At 34.1% G+C, this 21,704-nt stretch overlaps 1 protein-coding gene across 1 annotated transcript in view; it reads right to left on the reverse strand.

Moving 5' to 3' along the window:
• The window catches only part of LOC143230824 (transmembrane channel-like protein), a 100,904-nt gene that overhangs the window by 44,833 nt on the left and 34,367 nt on the right, over positions 1 to 21,704 (reverse strand). Inside the window, exons 4-6 of the mRNA XM_076465024.1 lie at positions 19,850 to 19,981; positions 8,190 to 8,286; positions 1,756 to 1,837 (exon numbers count right to left, since the gene is read on the reverse strand). Coding sequence (XP_076321139.1) covers positions 1,756 to 1,837; positions 8,190 to 8,286; positions 19,850 to 19,981 — 311 coding nt within the window. The remainder of the gene's footprint in view (positions 1 to 1,755; positions 1,838 to 8,189; positions 8,287 to 19,849; positions 19,982 to 21,704) is intronic.

Genomic DNA, 21,704 nt, shown 5'->3' on the forward strand with positions numbered 1-21,704 from the left:
TAACTAGCAATGAAAAAATAAAACTTTCATAATCTTGTAAGCGTAAACAATTCATTGAGTTGCTGTTTATTAATAACAGAATAAAACATTACAATACTTTGAAATCAACAAATATAAGGTAAGAATTCGTCCAATACCTTCAAACGTATATAGATATGTTAAAAATAATTTATCAAATCTTTGGAAATGTAAACCAAATAAGTTAAATGTTTGTGTGAATCTATTTTAAACATTTAATATATTGGGCAGTTAAAATAATTGTCTGAGACTTGAAAAAGGTATAAAAATAGAGATCTAACATATCTGAGCTTTGGTCAGAGGGTTGTCCAGCATCGTAAGATGAAGAAAATTTCTTTTACCTCACAACGCTTGAAAAATAGCACAACTTGTAAAACTATCTGCACGGTTCTAATTTATCACCCAGGTTCCAAATATTCCTAAAGCAAATTACGGTAAAACATTTTACAGTTCTTTTCCCGATCCAGTTGAAGGTTTTATAAGAAGCTTTAGCACGTAATGTATAACTCCGCGGTACAAATTTGTTCTCAGTCCTACGGGGTCATTTAAGCCAGAAAGAAAGATAATTGGCTAAACGTTTTTTGCATTGATTCTCTCATAACGTAAGGGAGATAAACCCCGGGTTTTTCTGAGCCTACTGACATGCTACCAGTATTCTACAAGATAAATATGTGAAGATAAAGGAGGAAAACCCCTTCGAAGAGGTCCCTGATGAGAAGAAAATAAAAAACAAGATCAGCCAAACCAAACAGAAGAAATAAAGGCAAACAGCTGAAGGAGGAATCCAATGAGATGTTTCATTACACATTCTGTACTTGTTTGAAGATCAACATAAGTATTTGTCCCGAAAAACAACGAAATTGCAAAAGAATTTTCACTTATTTGCATTTATTTTTATAAAGTAAAGAAAGGACCAGCAAATAAAAAAGTAAACAAGTAAAACGGCCTGGAAAAGGAAGCACTTTTTCGGAAAATATAGTCAAAATTGCAATTTTCAAACGATCATAAAATTTCGAATATTTATACCTAAAGCAAATAAAAATACCATTGCAAATACTTTTCAATGTTCTATTTTAGTACTAAATACCCTATTTAAGTGTTTAAATTCCACAATTAACGTTCCGCAGAACTGGCAATATATTAGGAATATTTGTGATCCCTGGGCATGCATTACGTATTAAAGTATAACCGGATATAAATAAGTACATAAACCGTATTGACACACCAGACACTATTTGTAATGAAGATCATATAGTAGTGAAATAGTCCATCATTAGTCTTATCAATTTAGCTAACAATGATTTATAAGCAAATAAAGTGATTTATTATATTTTTCAACACAACATTGGTTTGTCTTCTTCAGGCCGAAACATGTAGTATGTCCTCCCCCTACAACTAAAATATTTTACTATATTTACATATCGTTGTTTGCAAACTTATTATTATATAAGTATAATGTTCTTCTTTACTCAACCACCGTTAGCCAGCAATAAGATACAGAGATTGATTCATCGTGGTGGATAGTGCACATGTAGCTCATTGTATAGCTTTGAGCTGAAACAATTAGTAACGAACAACTGTTTTTAAACCAATTGTGAATAATAAATATGGAAGCCAACTAGTAAACCCAACAAAGTTCGTTAATTTTATAAATGGGGTACAAGTTAAGAAATTTTTGTATTTATGTCACAAAGTCATATTTATAATGTTCTTTTTTTATATGTTATTTTAACTTACTTTCAATTTTTTTTATCCTCATTTCCCAGGGAGTTAGAGTGACTACAAGGTTTGCCAGCTCCCTCTTGCATCTCTGGGACCACTGAAAATAAGAAAATATATACTGTTTATCGAAAGCTTATTATACTTTTTATAATTTTAGCGAATGCGCAGTTTCAGATACGTAGATGGTCTTAACAATGAAGAGTCTTTTGAAAAATTAGCTAATCTCCTTTCGCTTTAGCAACATAATGTTTTGAATCACTCCATTTTAGTGTCACATGTAATTTACCGTGTAGATTTTGACAATAATTTTTTACATTTAATATTGGAGGGTGTAACTTCCCCCCATTTATTCTATAAGTTCTAACAGTGACATAAGTTTCTCACGTGCTTTGGAAGAAAAATCATTGTTCTGATTGTTCAATTTTAACATATTTTATGGGCAATGAATATGATTTATTTTCCAGCAACAATATTACATTAGGTATCTTTCAATGACTACTTTTATTAACATTATTGACAATTATGCTCAGACTAAACTGGCCAAGCCAAGTATAACTTTTATCACAGTGAAGACGCAGGGTTTTGATTAAAACATATAAAATAAATACTTTTTTATATTTTATTATTTCTAATTTACACTTTATGATCCTTATTTTATTACAATGATTTATCTGCACTGTTAGCTTAACGTCTGAATTTCGGATAAACTTAAGCCTACTGGGCTGGCCAAATCTTGTGTGATAGTATTGGGCTTCTGGTCGAAAATATCGTAAATAGCAAAGGTAATCAACTGATAAAATAATGCATTCTGCTATCTATAAGAAATATAGTTTGTACTTAATCACTTGTGTTAGTAAATATACAGCTTTATTTCTGATATACACATTGCTACTTTGATGAGAAGTTAACATTAGTCAGTTTATGTCACCTTTCAGTGTGATCATAGGTTGGGCTCGGCATAACAATAACTTCACAAGACGGCAAAGGATATAAATAGATCATTCATCGAGGAATGTGGTGTTCCATTGATTCACAGATGTTGCTTGAGAAGTAGGGTGGAAGATTTTACACTCACGTTTATCCCAAAAATAGTCAACCAATTGAGGTACAGTTACATTATTATTTTTGAAAAGCCTTTACCATCTAAAGAGGGTGTGACATCATGGAATACCTTTCGAATAAGCAATGGTTATTCATCATTCTAAAAGAATCAGAAGACATAACCTGTTTCATATTAATGTCTCCACACCATCACACTACCTCCTTTAACTTTAAAACAATAAAAACGGGCCTGGCATGGCCAAGTGTATTAAGGCGTTCAACTCGTAATTCGCCGGTCGCGGATTCGCATCCCCGTCGCGCCAAACATGTTCGCCCTTTCAGCCGTGGGGGCGTTATAATGTGACGGTCAATTCCACTATTCGTTGATAAAAGAGTAGCCCAAGAGTTGGCGGTGGGTGGTGATGACTAACTGCCTTTCCTCTAATCTTATACTGCTAAATTAGGGACGGCTAGCACAGATAGCTTTCGAGTAGCTTTGTGCGAATTTAAAAAACAAACAATAAAAACGGGAACAAAATACAGAAAAAAAGTTCAAAGATGATTCATTAGACCAAAGAATTCTCCTCATTATTCATTGTCCGCATTTTGCGCTCAAACAGGTCATGCTTTCCTGCTTGTATCTTAGTTAAACGGTTTTTGAAATGATTGTAGACAACTACATGACAATATTTTCAATGACTTTCACGTGACATATTGATGAAGGAATGTTGAAGGTGTCCCTTAAACTATTATTTACAGATACATCCAGTTTTGTTTTTCGTGGTCAGTCACAAGCGGTTAGTGACACAGGTTTTTCTGGTACCGGACATGTTCTCCTTTCATTGTCCGTATATTAGTAAACTTTCATGGCAGATTCCTCTGAACCCCATTAAAGAAACGGTCTGCGGAAACTAACTATCCTACCGCTTTGTACGCTTGGAGGTATTAATGGATTAATGAAGTCCAGACAAGGAACTGACACGTCATCAGTTCATTTTTGGATACACAAAAAACAGTACACTCTACAAACTATGTTAAACGAAGTAAAATACTCTTACCGGGTGATGAGAGAACCTCGGCTATATTAAGTTGGTATTTCCGTCCAGGTATACTGAACTATTTTAAATATGCCAGTTAGCTGCTTAAACCAAGTAACTAATACCTTTGAATCTTCCATTTTGTATTATCTGAGAGCTTAACCCTTAATATAGTTTCTTATTTAGAATAAAATAGTAAAAACGAAAATTGTAATAAACCAGTCCTGATAACAATTATTTTTCAGTTTATTTACGAACAACTTAGCATTATCCATAAAGGAATCACTGTTATTACAAACTGTTAAAAATATTTTTAATTGGGAGATAATAATCCCTTTTAACAACATTGATGGAACAACACTGGGATGGGTAAACCAATGATAGAATAATCAAATTTCCTTCTCTTATCAAAAATAGTTAACTATATTCTGCCTTCTACTAAATTAATGTCTATGTCTAAATAATGAATATCAATGCTATTATCTACGTTTATTATAAACTCTATTAGGTATATTATTCTCGGATCAGATTATTGAGTGAAATTAAATCGTGTATGTAACAAAAAGTATATAAAGTTTAACACCTCTTTCAAGAAGCAATATTCATAGAAAATCAGATACAGGTTGGCCATGCTTGAAGAAAAATTAGCATCTATTGAAATACCCACTGATTGTTTTATATACTTCATTAAAAGTGACATTACTATTTTAAGTACAAAAATTAATTATTTTTTGCATTCATATTTAGTGAATTTATGTTGGGAAATAGTTATTTATGCATCTAAAAATTTATCAAGTAGGCCATTACAGACCATAATTAAACTTTTCAGATCTATTTTATTATGTAATATAATGAAACATTACAGAATTGTCTGTTTGTAAAGCGTTTAAATTATTTCGATAACCCAAAACAGGAATATTGTTTTCTGTTATCCAAAAAAAAAATGGTGTGAATGATCTAATATCAGTAACTATATTTTTTAAATAAGATATCCATAATATTATTAAGTACCATTTTGGAGCAAATTTAACTGCACTTGATGAGTTGGTAATAAATATGAACTTGATAGGAATTTTATGTAATTTCGGAATTGCATTTAACAATGATAATTTGAAACAAAAAGAGTTTATATTAATATTATATTTTTAATGGCTTTCTTCAAATTAGTAATAACTATATTTTATTTAGTGTACTCTTTGTAAAAATATTTGTTGTATTAATTTCCTTAGTTAAAATTTGTGCATATATTTGTTTACAATGGGCATAACAATAACTGTTTTTGAATTTCCTTAATTTTATCTTCAAAATTATTGAAAAAAAATGTTGTTTTTCAAAGTTATATAAATTTGTTAAAGTTTTAGTCGTTTTTTATGTAATTAATAAAGAATGATTTTCATAAAAAATTAGGCATAAGGGTCATGAACTTTTTACTAATTTTAATAAAATAATAATCAATACTTTTCAAGTCTTTTGAAATATCACGGTTATTTGTCTATTTTAAGATTCTAAATTTAGTTCATTTATTTTAAAGCGACTTTAAATATTTATGTTTCTTTATATCTAAATTACCTGTGTTAACATGATTATCAAAAGAGTCAATAATTTCACTAGTAATACAATTACAGCGAAAATTATTAAAATTCTTTCGAATTTAATTTCTAAATAAAAATTTTATAGTTAAGGAGAAGACGTCCTGAAAACAGCCTCTCAGTCGTAATGACTTGGTTTGAATCTCCTGCAAAGATACACAAGGGCTATCTGCGCTAGCCGTCCCTAATTTGGCAGTATAAGGCTAGAGAGAAGACAGGTAGTCATCATCATCCACCGCCAACTCTTTTACCAACGAAAAGTGGGTTTTATCGTAACATTATAACGCTCCGACGGCTAAGAGTGCGAGCATGTTTGGTATAGATTCGAACCCGCGATCCTTAAATTACGAGTAGAGTAGCTTAACCACCTGACCATGCCGAGTGATGTTATAATAACTTTATAAAGAATATTTCTTTCTAAATGCATTTATGAAGTAAACAAGATAAAGATAAATTATCATATACTTTATATTTGAATTCTATTACCATATAGGATTTTTCTTTTAAGTCTTTACCCGAAGTATTCATTGGAAATTGATTCTATTTTAATCTAAATTTAATTAGATCTGTAATTAAATCCTTAATGTCAATAAATTTAACTTCAAGACTTAACACATATTTTGACAAAATTCTAAATTTTGTATCCTTTAATTCAAATAGTTGTTTTGTTATAAATTACATAATATTACCAAATCATTCAAAATCATAATATACATTCTAAAAAATTTACAAAATTAATGCCTCTTTTTTTGCCTTTAACTCTTTTTCTAAAGTTTAACATTATAACTGAAAATCCAAAATGAACGTCGACTATAAGTGTTTTTACTTAAATAATCCGTAATTTTGCTTTAAAAATCGTGGTTTTAGCCATAAATATAAAAACATTTTTTTCTTTCAAAATAAAGTATTCCTCTCATTCTATTAATAAATTGATATTATGTGTCTTTTTCTAGAACAGTAATCCTTATCTTAACATTAACAAATGAATGTTTGTTAAAATGATCTGTTTCGATAGAATGGAGAAAGCCGTTATTACTTTGAGAACTATGTAGATTATTCCTTAAAAGTAAAGACTTAGTTGTTTTTCCTACAAACTTAAGATCACGTATACCACAGTTTAATGGATAAATTGAATTATCCATTTTATATAGTCTTAACGTAAATGTTGGTATCAGTAGCAGCCGGACAAGTTAAGCAGCTTAAACTATTGGAGGTAGCCTTTCATAAACTAAAGTAGCATATGCAAATAACTTGCAAATGATGCGTGTTTGCGTGTGTGTTTTTTATAGCAAAGCCACATTGGACTATCTACTGAGAAAGCGTATCGTAGGGGAATAGCATGTGTTTATTTATATTGCATATTTATCACAATAAAAAATGGTTTTGAGTTATAAAATTCACCCTCGAATTTAATAATTCAGAGCAGTTGTACCATTTTGAGCACGTGACTACTCACAGTGAAAATTCATAAAGATGTATCTATAATTTGAAACTTCTAACTATGCATTTTGACGATTTTATTTCAACATCTCGTATCTGTTGCTTTCGAAATATTTGATACAATATTGGACACGATAAAAAAGGCTCACTTTTATTTTTTTCACACAGAGAAGCCATGAATAAAAAATTACTTGTACTCCAAATTTCAATTTCTTAGGTTTTATAGCTCTAAAGTTTCATATCAAGTCTGTATCAGTTGTTTTTCTGCATTTTCTTAAGCAATTATATGTTTATAACCAAAACAGGTAACCAGATCTTCAATCTTCTGATATATTTCAATACATTTCAATAACTTGAGTTTTCATGTTTTCTCCTCCTCTGGTTCTGAAAGATATTTTTATTAATGTTTCTCTGCATCTATTTTTTGTTTGTTTTTAACTTCAGCACCCCAGTGACACAGCGGTATATCTGCAGACTTACACCGCTAAAAACCGGGTCTTGATACCTGTAGTGGGCAGAGCACAGATAGTCCATTGTGTAGATTTGTGCTTAATTCTGAATAAGCTTTAACTTCGGGCAAGCTCCCCCCGAGATCTATCTCCGCTAGTCGTCCCAAATTTAGCAGTCATAACTACTCTTTTAAAAACGAATACTTGGATTGACCATGACTTGCAATGCCCCCACGGTTGAAAGGACATTCTCAGTGACGTGGATTTGAACCGTAAAGCCACAGATTACAAGTCGAACATCTTAGCCACAAAAATTTATAAAATATTTTGTTCAGTCTTCTGAACTGTCTTAAAATGAACTAATAAGTGTCTACATGAGAAAGACGAAATTAATTCCTAAGTCTACCTTTATATTTTAAACAATGTAGAAGTGATTGAGCTCTATCTTCCCAAGCTTTTAGACTTCTAGATTGTAATAAATTTTAAAAAATCTTTGCACTTGACAATATAGTCATGTGGGTACATTAGATTGAAATGTCAAGGTGAAAATATATTCCTTTAAATAAAAGTTATCCCCACTTTTCACTAACAGATTGCGTTTCTCATCATAAAATTATGAATTAACTAAGTTGAACCTTATTTCGAGGTTGTTAAACGAATTTCAGCTTAATAGTTCTTCTATAAAATGTTACTTGTGTTTCTAAGCTTGTAATCACATAACATTAAAAACATATTCCTACTCACAAACATTTTATCTTTTCATTGATGGTTCAAATAGTTCACTTTAAAATGAGCTCGAAAGTTGTAGCTTACTAACACTTAAGAGTTTTATAATCCTGTAATAATGATCAATAGATACAGTTGGATGCAGCTTATAATCAATTGTTTCTTACCTTGCTCACCATGAGCTTGTACTTAGCAAAGATGTCTTTTGATCTTTTGCTCTGAGCAAGTTCACCTTCATGCTTACTAACGTATGCTTTTGCGCGCCTGTAAAGAAGAAAAAAAGAGAAACACGTATCAAAGTTGTGTGAAAGCTTGAACTGTAAAGAAAATTATAACATATTTTAAACAATTAACAGTTGCACATCTTTGAGGTGTTACACTTCTTCCAATTAAACAAAACTTGGTGTATCTGCACGTGTACCAATAACTCCTTACGGTAAGGATTTAACAAATTGGAGCAGCAGGAACGTGGCAAATACAAAGTATTGTTAATGTACTCAGAAACAATGGATTTATTAGGTTTAGAGCCTGAGTCAGAGTGTGAAATGTTCTGTGCTGAGAGTCTGAGAAACCCTGCTGCAAGGAAGTAAATATTTTTGTAAAGTGAGAGATCGTATAATATTTATAGCATATATTAAGTTATGGCGTTTTATTCTCTTTCTATATGTTACATACAATTTATTCATATTTTTTGCATGATTGCTACAGGATAAGCAATGTTCTGGTGCATAATTTCAAACTGTTAACCACATAACTGCTTTTTATTACACATAAATCGTGACCTACAAAAGAGAACAAATGACGTTTGACCAGGAGTAGTTGTTTCTCTTTGTTGTTTAACGCAAAGCTATACAATGGGCCTAGTGCGATGCTCCAACCTGCTGCATCATCACAAGCCTTTAGGTTTGCCGCTGAGCCACTAGAGGGCGAATGCAACTAATTGAAAAAAAGGTTTTGTTTTATCTTTGTCAGAATAAACCATGAACTAATACTATATGTTTCATTAATTTCACGTTAATACAGAACCACTGCTCATTACTAACTTGAACTGCCCCCCCCAAAAAAAAAGAATTGATTAAATGATTATTTTATTGTTTGTATTTTAAATCATGATATGTAATTTCAATACATGTTTTTTTAAAATATCTGTATTAAGGCAAATAGCTCATAATAACCTATCCGGTCAGGAGGAATAAAAAGTACAAAATTACGGCAAAATGGAATGCTTTAAAGCAAACACATAACCAAAAAAGCGCTTATGTGTAGTATAACAGGTTGATTTTATAACTTCAATGAAAATTCTTAGCACAAAATTTGATGTGTTTCGTAACAAGCAAACGACTCATTACTATATCCAAAAGGATATTGTCAATCACAAAGTTACACAGTCATTAGCCAATCATGAGTGTAAAACTTAATCTTTGACGTTATAGGTTACCAGGCTTGCCGCTGAGCCACTAGTGGTGAAGGTTTAATGAAAATTAGATGGCTTTGGTTGTGAAGTTTCTGATAACGCTGAAATGTTGGCCATCACCAGCGGAAACGATATGGTATCGTCTGAGGTATTTCGTAATTAAATAATCTACTTCTGAATTAAACTTACCACTTCCTTTTGTTGTCGGAACTATCCTTCTCCTCCCCTACAAACAAACTTCTAATTCCGCCACTGTCTTATAGTAACTTATGTAAATCTTGTTGCAAACGCAAACGAACTTGGTAGGGGTTTAGTTTAGAGAGAGAAAAGTCTGAAGAATTCTCTCCCCAACAGGGATGGTCAGAAACGGTGTGATTTCTCTTTGTCCCCTGACATGAAAGATTCTTTAACTTTGCTTGGGAATTTACCTGTATTTTAATTTGACTTGTTTAAGGTGATGAAGTGCGGTGAGGCTTTATAAACATTACGGTTGAGAAAGGGGGAGCGAGATAAAGACGGCATAAGAGAAGAAAGTCAGGCCGGAGCCCGCAGTCCGAAAAGCCGATGAGATATCAACTTAAAAGGACCCGATTCAGGGCAAGGCAAATATTGTCTTGGCTGGGATTTTAAGATCCAATGCCTGAGATTTGTATGTGGGGAAGACCGGGAGTGCCCCGAGAAAATCCACTTTCACAGGACAGGCGCTGAAAGTTTTACCTGTCCTGTGCCCGGATCTGAATTTTGTTGAACCTTTACAACTGAATTTATGTCATTTTGCTTGGCTGTCATTAATATGTTGGAAGAAAATATGCGAGTGGTTATCAGAAAGACCTCTTTGAGCAGGAAAAGCACCTATACCAGCTACAGCCGAAGAAGGATGAAAGAGATAACGTCTCATTGGCAAATAATTCTCTCTTTTCTGAAGATGATATGGTTTCACGTCAGTCATAGACCATAGCAACATTTTTTTATGTCTCTTACAGCTACACGAGTGATATACGCGCTATCCGTCCCTAATTCAGCAGTGTAACATTGGAGGGAACGCATCTAGCTATTCATTACCACCCACAATCAACTTTTGGGCTACTCTTTTACCAACAATTGGCCATCATGTTATAACCCTCCCACGGTTGAAAGGGTGAGCATGTTTGGTTGACGGGACTCAAACCGCGATCCTCAAATTACAAGCGCCTTTACCACCTAGCCATGACGGACCAGCGTAGTAACATATCCATGTAGTTTGGGTTGCAGTGGAAATACTATGCCAATGCCCTGTAGCTCTGATACAATTTATGGTTAGAATTCAGGAAAAAATGTTACTCAAAATGCACTCTTACAGAGCTTAGATGCTTGAATATCTGAAGACATGATGTTCAAACAAGAGCCTATTTTAGCTTTTGGATAGCTGAAAGAGCCTAGATGGTTCAAATACTCACTCTCAATTAGTAACTTGCTTTCCTATGTCTCTAAATAGATTTCAGATATCAGCGCTGTTTACTTTAAAATAATTAACTGTTAGAAGTATGCTCAACAGAGGAGCTCCTGAACATGAAAATAGCATTGCTCATGAATATGCCATATTTTCACCTTTTATATTCCTGACTTGATGAAATTGGAGGACTGTTTTATTTCTGTTGAACATACTGCACTTTAGTCTGTCACGTAAGTAGCAATACTGGCAATGTATTCTGCAGTGAATTCTCTTACATCTTTTTAAGGAAAGTGGGTTTGTGTTTCGTGATTAAGATGAACCGTTTGAAGATGATTTTAAAGATAATATTTGAGCATTGTAGAGCTACTTGCAAGGTTTCACATTTTCGCAGCAGAGCATATAAATAGGTTTGGAAACGCAAACAAATGTATACCTCTGTATCTATCATTAACAATTTGTTGTTAATTCAACTACTGGTTGGACAATTATGAACTTACGTGAACTTAACTTAAATCAAAACCAAAAACAGAAAAAATAACTTTACAAAAAAGATTGAATATTCTGAGGCACATATTGCATACATATAAAATAATCACAAAAATATTTAACAGGTTTTATATAAAAACTAGTTTTATTATTTACCGAAGGATGGCAGTAATATATGAGTAACTCTTAACTTTATAGATAACTCAGAACCAAAATAACATAAGAGAGAATCCTCAAATTCTTTTAACCAGCAGTATAGTAAATTAATCTATGAAACCTTTACTCGATTAAATTGTATTACTCATCAGGACATCCACCAGCTTACCCTCAAACTGAAATTATTTATGGTGGGATAAGAGCAAATTAATTTATGACCCTTTGATTTTGTTTTGTTTTGTTTTTGAATTTCGCACAAAACTACTCGAGGGCTATCTGCGCTAGCCGTCCCTAATTTAGCAGTGTAAGATTAGGGGGAAGACAGCTAGTCATCACAACCACCGCCAACTGTTGGGCTACTCTTTTACCAACGAATAGCGGGATTGATCGTCACATTATAACGTCCCCACGGCTGAAAGGGCAAGCATGTTTGGTGCGACGGGGATGCAAACCCGCGACCCTCAGATTACGAGTCGGACGCCTTAACCCATTTAGCCATGCCGGGCAATAAATAGATGAATTAAACGTAGTTTACAACAAAAAATAATCCTACTTAGTGTTTAAATTCATATACTTCTCAAGTACTTGGGTTTTTAATATAATGATGTCGATTTTTTTAAAAGAGATAGACCACCATATGACAGCAGCATGATGCATGACGGGACAGGTGGAACTAAGGCTTCACACCTACGGTCACGAAACCTCTCTCTACCGCGCTAGTGTTACCTTTACGTAAGCACCTGCATATATAAGGCTTTCATTCTCAATAGAGGTCTACCTCGCAGATGTCTTTCACTGTGAATAAAAGCAGAGCATCTGTCTGAGCTATCTTAAATCACTCCCTCTGGCGGCGGATGTCTAGTTTTACTTGCAGTCAACTGCAACAAAACCATTTAATATGTTTAAAGTCATTAAGTTATTGATGTATCATACTCTACCCAGTCAGGTTCTTTCTGCATTAGAGTAATATGCTGACGTATTTATACTAATCCATGGTTCCAACATGGTTCTGAAGATGTAATATCACAAATACTGTGCACTAATCCATTACAAGTTTTCCTGCATGCTTGAAAGTTGGCACGAGATATTCTTTCTGCAACTTCTCATTGGCTCTTCGCTACACCGCTTAGCGCCAAACAGTTCAATTTACAATTTTTCTGACCAAAGAACCGTTTCTCAGGAAATTAATTTTTGGATACGTAACATATCTTTCAATGAGTCTTTTCTTCATATCCCTACCTTATCTTATGTTGAGCTATGGATTCCTTGAATATGTAAAATGTTTATTCGCAGTCCTTGGTTTGTTTGTTTGTTTTTGAATTTCGCACAAAGCTACTCAAGGGCTATCTGTGCTAGACGTCCCTAATTTGGCAGTGTAAGACTAGAGTGAAGGCAGCTAGTCATCACCACCCACCGCCAACTCTTGGGCTACTCTTTTACCAACGAATAGTGGGATTGACCGTAAGTTTATGACGCCCCTACGGCTGGGATGGCGAGCATGTTTGGCGCGACGGGGATGCGAACCCGCGACACTCAGATTACGAGTCGCACGCCTTAACACGCTTGGCCATGCCGGGCCTATGACCCCTTGGACGAGGTCAAATACATCTATCGAAAAGGTTTGAGCTCCCAAGTTCAAAAGAGTAATTAGATCTCAAATCGATCAAGAGACGACAAAGTTAAAAGTTTGTACTTAGAAAACAAACCTCACAATCGTTGTATGAGCCGCTATGCTGCTGCTAAAAACAACAAACTAATCTTTAGAATCGATTTATGACTGGTGTTTATGTCCAAGTATGACCTACAACATGAGGTTAATGGTCTGTGTATGGAAGTTAGGAAAATAGCTGCATCACTGCGGACAATTCCCAATGTACTGAACAACTATAGTTATCGAATTATACCTGGTTTCAGGTTTTCAGTTATTTAAAACTTTACATGAAGTTTAATAAAATCTCATCTTTTTACTTCCATATTAAATAAACTTGTCATTGGCTCTTAAAGAATGTTTTCTGTTTACACTTATACATGTAATTTATCGGTGTCTTCTTCGTTGAGTTTGTTTGTTGTTAAACGCAAAGCTGCACAACACGTTATCTGTCTCTGCACACCACAAATATCGAAACCTGGTTTCTGGCTTTATAAACTAAGAGAATTACTTACTACCTTGGGACTAAGAAACTGGTTTCTATACTTTATTTTCTTATGTCAGAGTGTAGAAACTTGATATTATATGTTTATAGACAACTAACCGCTATTTAAACCATAAAAAAACGCCCATACTTAATAACTGTGGGAATGACTATAACACACTCCATAAAATATACTTATAACAGTTATTACATTTAATAATAAGTCAGTAGCTCAAGTCAACTCAGTATATCAATCCTTAATTTATTCTTTACCTGCAAATATCGAATTAAGCATTTTTGGTTACTAAGAGTAACATTATGCAAGAAAAATTTTACTTTTTCTTGTTCCTGGGCAGAAAGTGTTATTTCCAAATTGCTTATGCCTAAAGTAAATGGAAAAGACTTGTTTTTCTCTTCAAACTTTGCTTTTGTGACCTGAGTAATGAAATTTTCAAATTTACCCATTTTCCAGAACATTCCAGGTAGATTCAGTGCTGAGTAGCTGATAGAGAATTTTCTCGAACTTACAAAAATGTTCAAGAAGTTTCCAAAATGTCGTAGAGCTTACAAGACTTTTCTAGAATGTTGTAAAACTTACGAGAATTTTCAAGAACCTTTTAGAATTCTCTAAAACTTTCCATAGTATTATATATATATTGGGGCTCACCACTCGCCACTTCAGTTCAGTTCTAGCTGCCTAAGTGAACACATAGACCAAGCTGATTTTATCATAGATGGCATCCAGAAGCTGCAAGCATTCTCCAGACGCATTCTGCTATGTGTGTGGCCAATTTATCAAGACAAGAGCGAAAAAGTACTCTGTGACAGCATCTGCTAAAATTTGTGAAGCTAACAAGGCATATTTCGGCATACATGTCGGAGATCAAAACAAACCTTGGGCACCTTATTTTACCTGCGAGCACTGCAGAAAAACTCTTGAAGGTAAGACGGACAATTTTTGCTTGCTTGAAATTAAGATTTTATATTATACAAATTTTAGACCTTTTAAAATTTAATCATCTTTTAATTTATTTTTTTCAATTTCCAATAGTATAGAAAAAATATCACATAAAATATGTTGCATGAGCCTCTTACACAATAGTTGTGGATAAAATAAGTTTATTATTCATAATAACAATTTTATTTTGTTCTTTTACAGGAAGGACAGAGGGGAAAAGAGAGCCATGAAGTTCGCTATTCCAAGAATTTGGCGTGAATCCACTGACCACTCAAGCAATTGCTACTTCTGCATGGTAGACTCTTCCAAACGTCGGACTGGTAAGAATGCATCTGCTATCATGTATCCAGACCTTCCATCATCCATCACCCCAGTGTCACACTGCCCTGAGCTCCCTGTACCCACTCTGCCAGAGAGGAAGCAGCCAGAAAGAGATTTACCTAACAGTCGCGAATCTCGAAAAACTGCTCACTTCTAAACATTTTTGTTCATTTTTGGTGTAACTTTAGTATAAATACATGTAATTCTTGATTCATATGTTGTTTTATTTAGATCTTATGTAAATGAAAATGTGCAAATTTGCCCGTTTTTTTTTATTTCTAAATTTCATTATCCAGGTCACAAAAGCAAAGTTTGAAGAGAATAATTGCCATTTTCAGTACTTTTACAACACAAGCAGTTAAAAAATAACACATATTATCCAGGAACAAAATTTATGTTACGTAGTGTAATGATCAATGCTTGGAAACTAAATGAAGGTATCACTGCTAGTTAAACTGAAATGCTATTTAACTCATTTTTTGTGTAATTTTGTTAATAATTGTTCTTATTATTAAATGTTAAGTCAAAATTACCTGTAATTCGTTAATCTTGCTATAACATAGCGATAAACGAATTAACAGTCAATTTGCTTTTTCGTTTTATATAAATGTAGTTCAATCTATTAGGCAGAAACAGGCAATAGTTTAAATATTTACATATGCTGTATTAAACATTTTTAATAGGGAGTTCACATATTTTGTAATGGTTTGCTCTTAAAACATCTATAACTGTAATTATATTATTATCTTCTTCATGTTCGTTTTATGGACTATCTGCACATACAGACGAATGAAGGCGACAGCCAAACTGGGCTTTTTAAGTTAAACTTACTATTTAGGACCCATAATGTTTTTTTTTTTCTTGATTTCATATCTATGGATAACATATAGAGAGAGAAACGGCGATGTGCTATGCATGGTATCCTTGTATTATTTACACACTCAACGTTATCCCCTGTCAGAGCTTAGTACCTCAATATTTAATGCTTTTACGGTATTTTTAATAATTATAAAAGGTATATGCCTCCACCCCATTATCATACGAAGATAACATATACGATTTATTTTATTCAGCTGATCTGTCTGTCCATTGAAGTTGGACAGTACGTACATCAGTCCATAAAAAAGGTGTGAGAGGATACATTTAGTAACGTTTATATTCTAATTTCAATATCCAACTTGATTTGCATATCAATTTAAAACACACTTATGCAACACATGTGACAGTGGATGTCTTGTATTTACTTATTTACACCCTAAATTATCTCATTTCAATACATACAGTAGGAGGAAGATGGCGTGAGCACTATTCATCAGATGGCTAAGAATAATAAACTAGTCTTTAGAATCGATTTAGTGATTGGCTTTGCTTTTGGCCCAGTATGACCTACAACGTGAGGTTAATGGTCTGTTTATAGGCAGTAGAAAATTAGTAAGATCAAGGAATTGCAGACACTTTTCATTTAATATTTTGAAATATAATAAAAGATACTAACAATATTACACGGAAGTGAGTTATATAATATTTCAGTTTAACTGGCAGTGTTACCTACATTTATACTCAAACATTTGTATACCGCAAATTATGAAGTGTTCATGTACGTGACCAAAATTACAATGTATAGTATTCTGTTAAAATAGTGCAAGATGTAAATAATGAATACAATGAAAAGAGAAACAAAAAAGAGAATTTTGGTACAGCAGTACATATTTTCATTATTGAATTGTGACAACTACCAGGAATATATGCATTCAAGCTAACACGTCACCCACAGTTACTAACAAATCAAGCTGTTGGTAAAAACTGGTAAGTTCATTTTAAATCTACCACTCGTAGCTATACCCATTTTTTTAATTTTTACATTATATATTTTTGAAAGTTACTGACAACTGTAAGGGTTTTGAATGTTTCGTTGTTGTTTTTAATTTCACGCAAAACTGCTCGAGGGCTCTCTGCGCTAACTGTCTCTAAGACAGCAGTGTACGACTACAGAGAAGGCAACTAGTCATCACCACTGATCGCCAACTCTTGGGCTACTCTTTCACCAATGAATAGTGGGATTGACCATCACATTATAAAGTCCTCACGGCCGAAAGGGCGAGCATGTTTGGTGTGACGGGGATTCCAGCCCGCGACCCTCAGATTACGAGTCGAACACCTCAATAGTTAAAAACTGTGGTATTTTTTGGCTTGCGCACTTCTCTTGGAGAATCCAGTTAAGGCCTGGTAGCTCAAAGTTTGAAGAATACCGAGTTATGCAGTGTGTGTGTCTGTCTGTTTCTCCGATCTTTAACCGAGTTTGTCAGAAGGAGTAGAAAAAAAAAAGATTCAAATCACGAAGGGTGCACAAACATAATGTTCAATAACACACTGCAAAAATAAATCACAATTACTTATCAATAAATAAAAACAGAAACTTTCTCTCGCTGGTCCATGATGAACCCTTCTTCCTAGTAAAGCAAATTACAAAACTGTAATGTTTAAGTTAAACCCAAAGTTAGGTCGAAATAAAGTAATATCTTAATTATTTTGAATTTCGCGCAAAGCTACTCGAGGGCTATCTGCGCTAGCCGTCCCTAATTTAGCAGTGTAGGACTAGAGGGAAGGCAGCTAGTCATCACCATCCACCACCAACTCTTGGGCTACTCTTTTACCAACGAATAGTGGGATTGGCAGAACAATTATGACGCCACTACGGCTGAAAGGGCGAGCATGTTTGGTGCGACCAAGATTCGAACTCGCGACCCTTACATTACAAGTCGAACGCCTTAACATACTTGGCCATGCCGGGCCTAAAATAATATCTCACACCAGGAATTAAATAAAAATACCCAAATAAAACTTTAAAACAAAGCTAGTTACAATAAAAGTAAAATGTCACAAAATCTCTTTAAAAGATTAATTGAAAATTCTTGGCATTATCTTAATTCAGTTACATAATATATTCAATTGCAAAAGTAAAGTTAAGCTCAGGTCTAAGTTTAAAAGTTCTGAAAAATCTGCTAAATAAAGGATGACTCGTATTTTAATAATAAATAAAATAACAATTTACACAATGTAGAATATACATTATATCATTCTATACCACAACAGACCAAATTGAGTATTTTAGTTATATATTATTTTAAAAAATGGTTTAAAATGCCTAAGGATGCGAGCTGAGCACACTTCACTTTCCTTTTCTAATGAAATAGAATAAAATAATCTATTTTGAGACCTATATTACATTATAGTATCAAAGTTCCTCTGGACTATAAAGTTTTTCTGGTGATTTCTGAGATTATGGTATTGTTCTACAATATTAGTATCACATTCACAAGAATCTAATTAGGTAATTGTAGCATATCAACTTCACAGATACACTACATGGCCAAAAGTATGTAGACACCCGACCATCACATCCATATGTGCTTGTTGAACATTCCAAAACCAACGGCATTAATATGGAGTTGGTCCCTCTTTGCTGCTATAACAGCCTTCACTCTCCTGAGAAGGCTTTTCACTAGATTTTGGAACATGGCCGCAAGGATTCGCTCCTATTCAGCCACGAGAGCATTATTGAGGTCGGGCACTGATGTCGGGCCTTGCTCACAGTCAATGTTCCAATTCATCCCAAAGGTGTTCGATGGGGTTGAGGTCCGGGATCTGTGCAGGTCAGTCAAGTTCTTCCACACTAACCTCGGCAAACCATGTTTTTATGGACCTCGCTCTGTTCACGAGGGCATTGTCATGCTGAAACAAAAAAGAGCCTTCCCCAAACTGTTGTCAAAAAGTTGGAAGCACACAATTCTCTAGAATGTCATTGTATGCTGTAGCATTAAGATTTCCCTTTATTAAAACTAAAGGGCCTAGCTCAAACCATGAGAAATAGCCCCATACCATTATTACTCATCCACAAAACTTTACAGTTAACACTGTGCATTCAGGCAGGTAGCGTTCTCCTGGCATCCGCCAAACCCAGATTCGTCGTCAGACTGCCAGATAGTAAAGCGTGAGTCATCACTCCAGAGAACGCGTTTCCACTGCTCCAGAGTCCAATGGCAGTGTGCTTTACATCACTCCAGCTGATACTTGGCATTGCGCATGGTGATCTTAGGCTTGTGCGTGACTGTTCGACCATGGAAACCCATTTCATGAAACTTCCGACGAACAGTTCTTGTGCTGACGTTGCTGCTTCCAGAGGCAGTTGGGAACTTGATAGTGAGTGTTACAGCTGTAAACAGACGACTTTTACAACTTTCAACATTCGACGGTCCCGTTCTGTAAGCTTGTGTGCTCTACCGCTTCGTGGCTGAGCTGTTGTTGCTCCTAGACGTTTCCACTTCACAATGACAGCACTTACAGTTAACCGGGTCAGCTCTAGCAGGGCATAAATTTGACGAACTGACTTGTTGGAAAGGTGGCATCCTTTGACAGTGCCACGTTGAAAGTCACTGAACTTTTCAGTATGATACATTCTACTGCCAATGTTTGTCTATGGTGATTGCATGGTTATATGCTTGATTTTATGCACCTGTTAGGCCATGTAGTTTATAAAGTGTTTTTTTTTAAATTCTAATATCTTTAAACCTGTTCATCCTAGGATAAATGTGTATAAAATATTCCTCACATAAAATGAAGTAATTTCAAATTAGTCCTGATAAATAAAATTACTAAAAGTCAAAAAAATAAATTGTATTTCTGAATTAGTTAAGTAATGTTGTTCTATGTATATCTGGTCTAAAACAACTTCCAAACGTATTTCCAATGCTTTCATTGCATTTCACTTCTTTTACATTTTCATTTCACCATGCACAGCGGTAATCTTATAATTTTTTATAGCATTTGGTTTCATCATCTAAACCCCACGACGAGCACAATACACATAGCATGCTGGGTAGTTTTTCTAAAAAAAATAACAAAAACAAAATATATTTTCTGTATCTTACCGTAATATTTTGTATTTTCTTTTCATCCTCCAAGGCTGGTTTTTTATAGATTCAATGACTTGCTTGTATAACCTCATATTGTCTAGTATCTCTTCCTCTGTTGCGTCATCATCAATGGAAATTGCTGTATCACTACAAGACGAAAACAAATCACCCAGAATAAGTAGAAGAAAATACCACACGGAAGATATAAACATTCAAAAGATTTAATCGCACCTTAACTGTTACATGAAAACAAATGGAACTTATTGCAGTGCAAATCTCCTGATAATAATAGTATTAAACACATATTTGAAATGAAATTAAATAAAATAATCTTATGTCGTATTTGCGAATAATAATTATTATATGACTTTTTATTTCATTTTTATACTCAGTAACATTCCAAAAAAATGTATTTTTGGATTACAAGTCACCGACGTTCATTTACTGTTCTTTTTTTTACATTTTTACAATTGAAGATGTTATGGTAGTGCATTCATCGTCTAGTTAACACCTGCTTTTTGTCAGATTAATTGTAAGATTTTCTATCATTCTGAGGCCCGGCATGGCCAGGTGGTTAGAGCACTCGATTCGTAATCGGAGGGTCGTGGGTTCAAATCCTGTCACACCAAACATGCTCGCCCTTTCAGACCGTTAATCCCACTATTCGTTGGTAAAATAGTAGCTCAAGAGTTGGCGGTGGGTGATGATGACTAGCTGCCTTCCCTCTAGTCTTACACTGCTAAATTAGGGACGACTAGCGCAGATAGCCCTCGTGTAGCCTTGTGTGAAATTCAAAACAAGCCAAACAATCTATCATACTGAAGTGAAATTCTTACAGACCACAGCAGAAATTCGTCTGAATGTTTATTTTTAAAACATGGCATCTTCCTATCTATGTAGAATGAATGTCGTATAATTGTAGCTCCTTCTACAGAAGGAAAAAAAATGTGATGTGAAAATATTTAACATAAGTTACAAATCAAATATTAATCTACTTTTTCTATTAAGTAACGTCTAACCTTTCACTGCAACATTCTACGTTCTGAGTTATTACATTTATTAAAAGCGCTCCCAGTGTGCACAGCGGCTTGTCTGCGGCTCACACCGCAAAAAAACGAGTTTTGATACCCGTGCTGGGCAGAGCACAAATAACCCACTGTGTAGCTTTGTGATTGATTCCAAACAAACACATTATTAAAACCATGTAACTCTAAATGAAAAGTTAAAGTCAAATTTATCCAAAACATGTATGTTTTTTGAAATTTCCCTCCTGTTTTCTTACACAACGGTGCAAACAACATAAACCGAAAACGCCCATATTCACGATAAAGTTATTGATGCAATCCCGATAAATACTTTTCTTGTGTATATTTTCACCTTGAGTGTTATTAATGGTCTCAACAAGGTAACATTATTGCAATATAAAGTAGCTATTCTAGATATTAGGTTATGAGATTAACTGAAGTATAACTTTGCCTTCGTTAGGTATGTTTAACAAAATAAAACAACTATGTATTATAAAATACTAGCAAAGGCATCCAAAATATCAAGCTTAAAACGTTATGTTATAACCAGGGGCGTGGGCCATTCTTGTACTCTGTTTAGAGTCGTAATTCATGATACGTTCCTCCGACACAAAAATAATCGTGCTACTCACGAAATCAAACACCACTATTGTTTAGCGTCAGCTTCAGTAATTTTGTTTTCGACCTCCTTGCTCAATGGATCCTTCATTCATGGTATTAAGGCAGTAAATTGAAATGACTGTCAAACTATAAATATTCTTTCAGTTTCTTTTCATTTTTAACTTGGTCCTCTGAGGCTTCACTAGAGTCCCCAACAAATTTCAGAAAACAAACAAACAAATCCA

The sequence above is a fragment of the Tachypleus tridentatus genome, chromosome 10, assembly GCF_004210375.1.
Source record: "Tachypleus tridentatus isolate NWPU-2018 chromosome 10, ASM421037v1, whole genome shotgun sequence".
NCBI classification, from domain to species: Eukaryota; Metazoa; Arthropoda; class Merostomata; order Xiphosura; family Limulidae; genus Tachypleus; species Tachypleus tridentatus.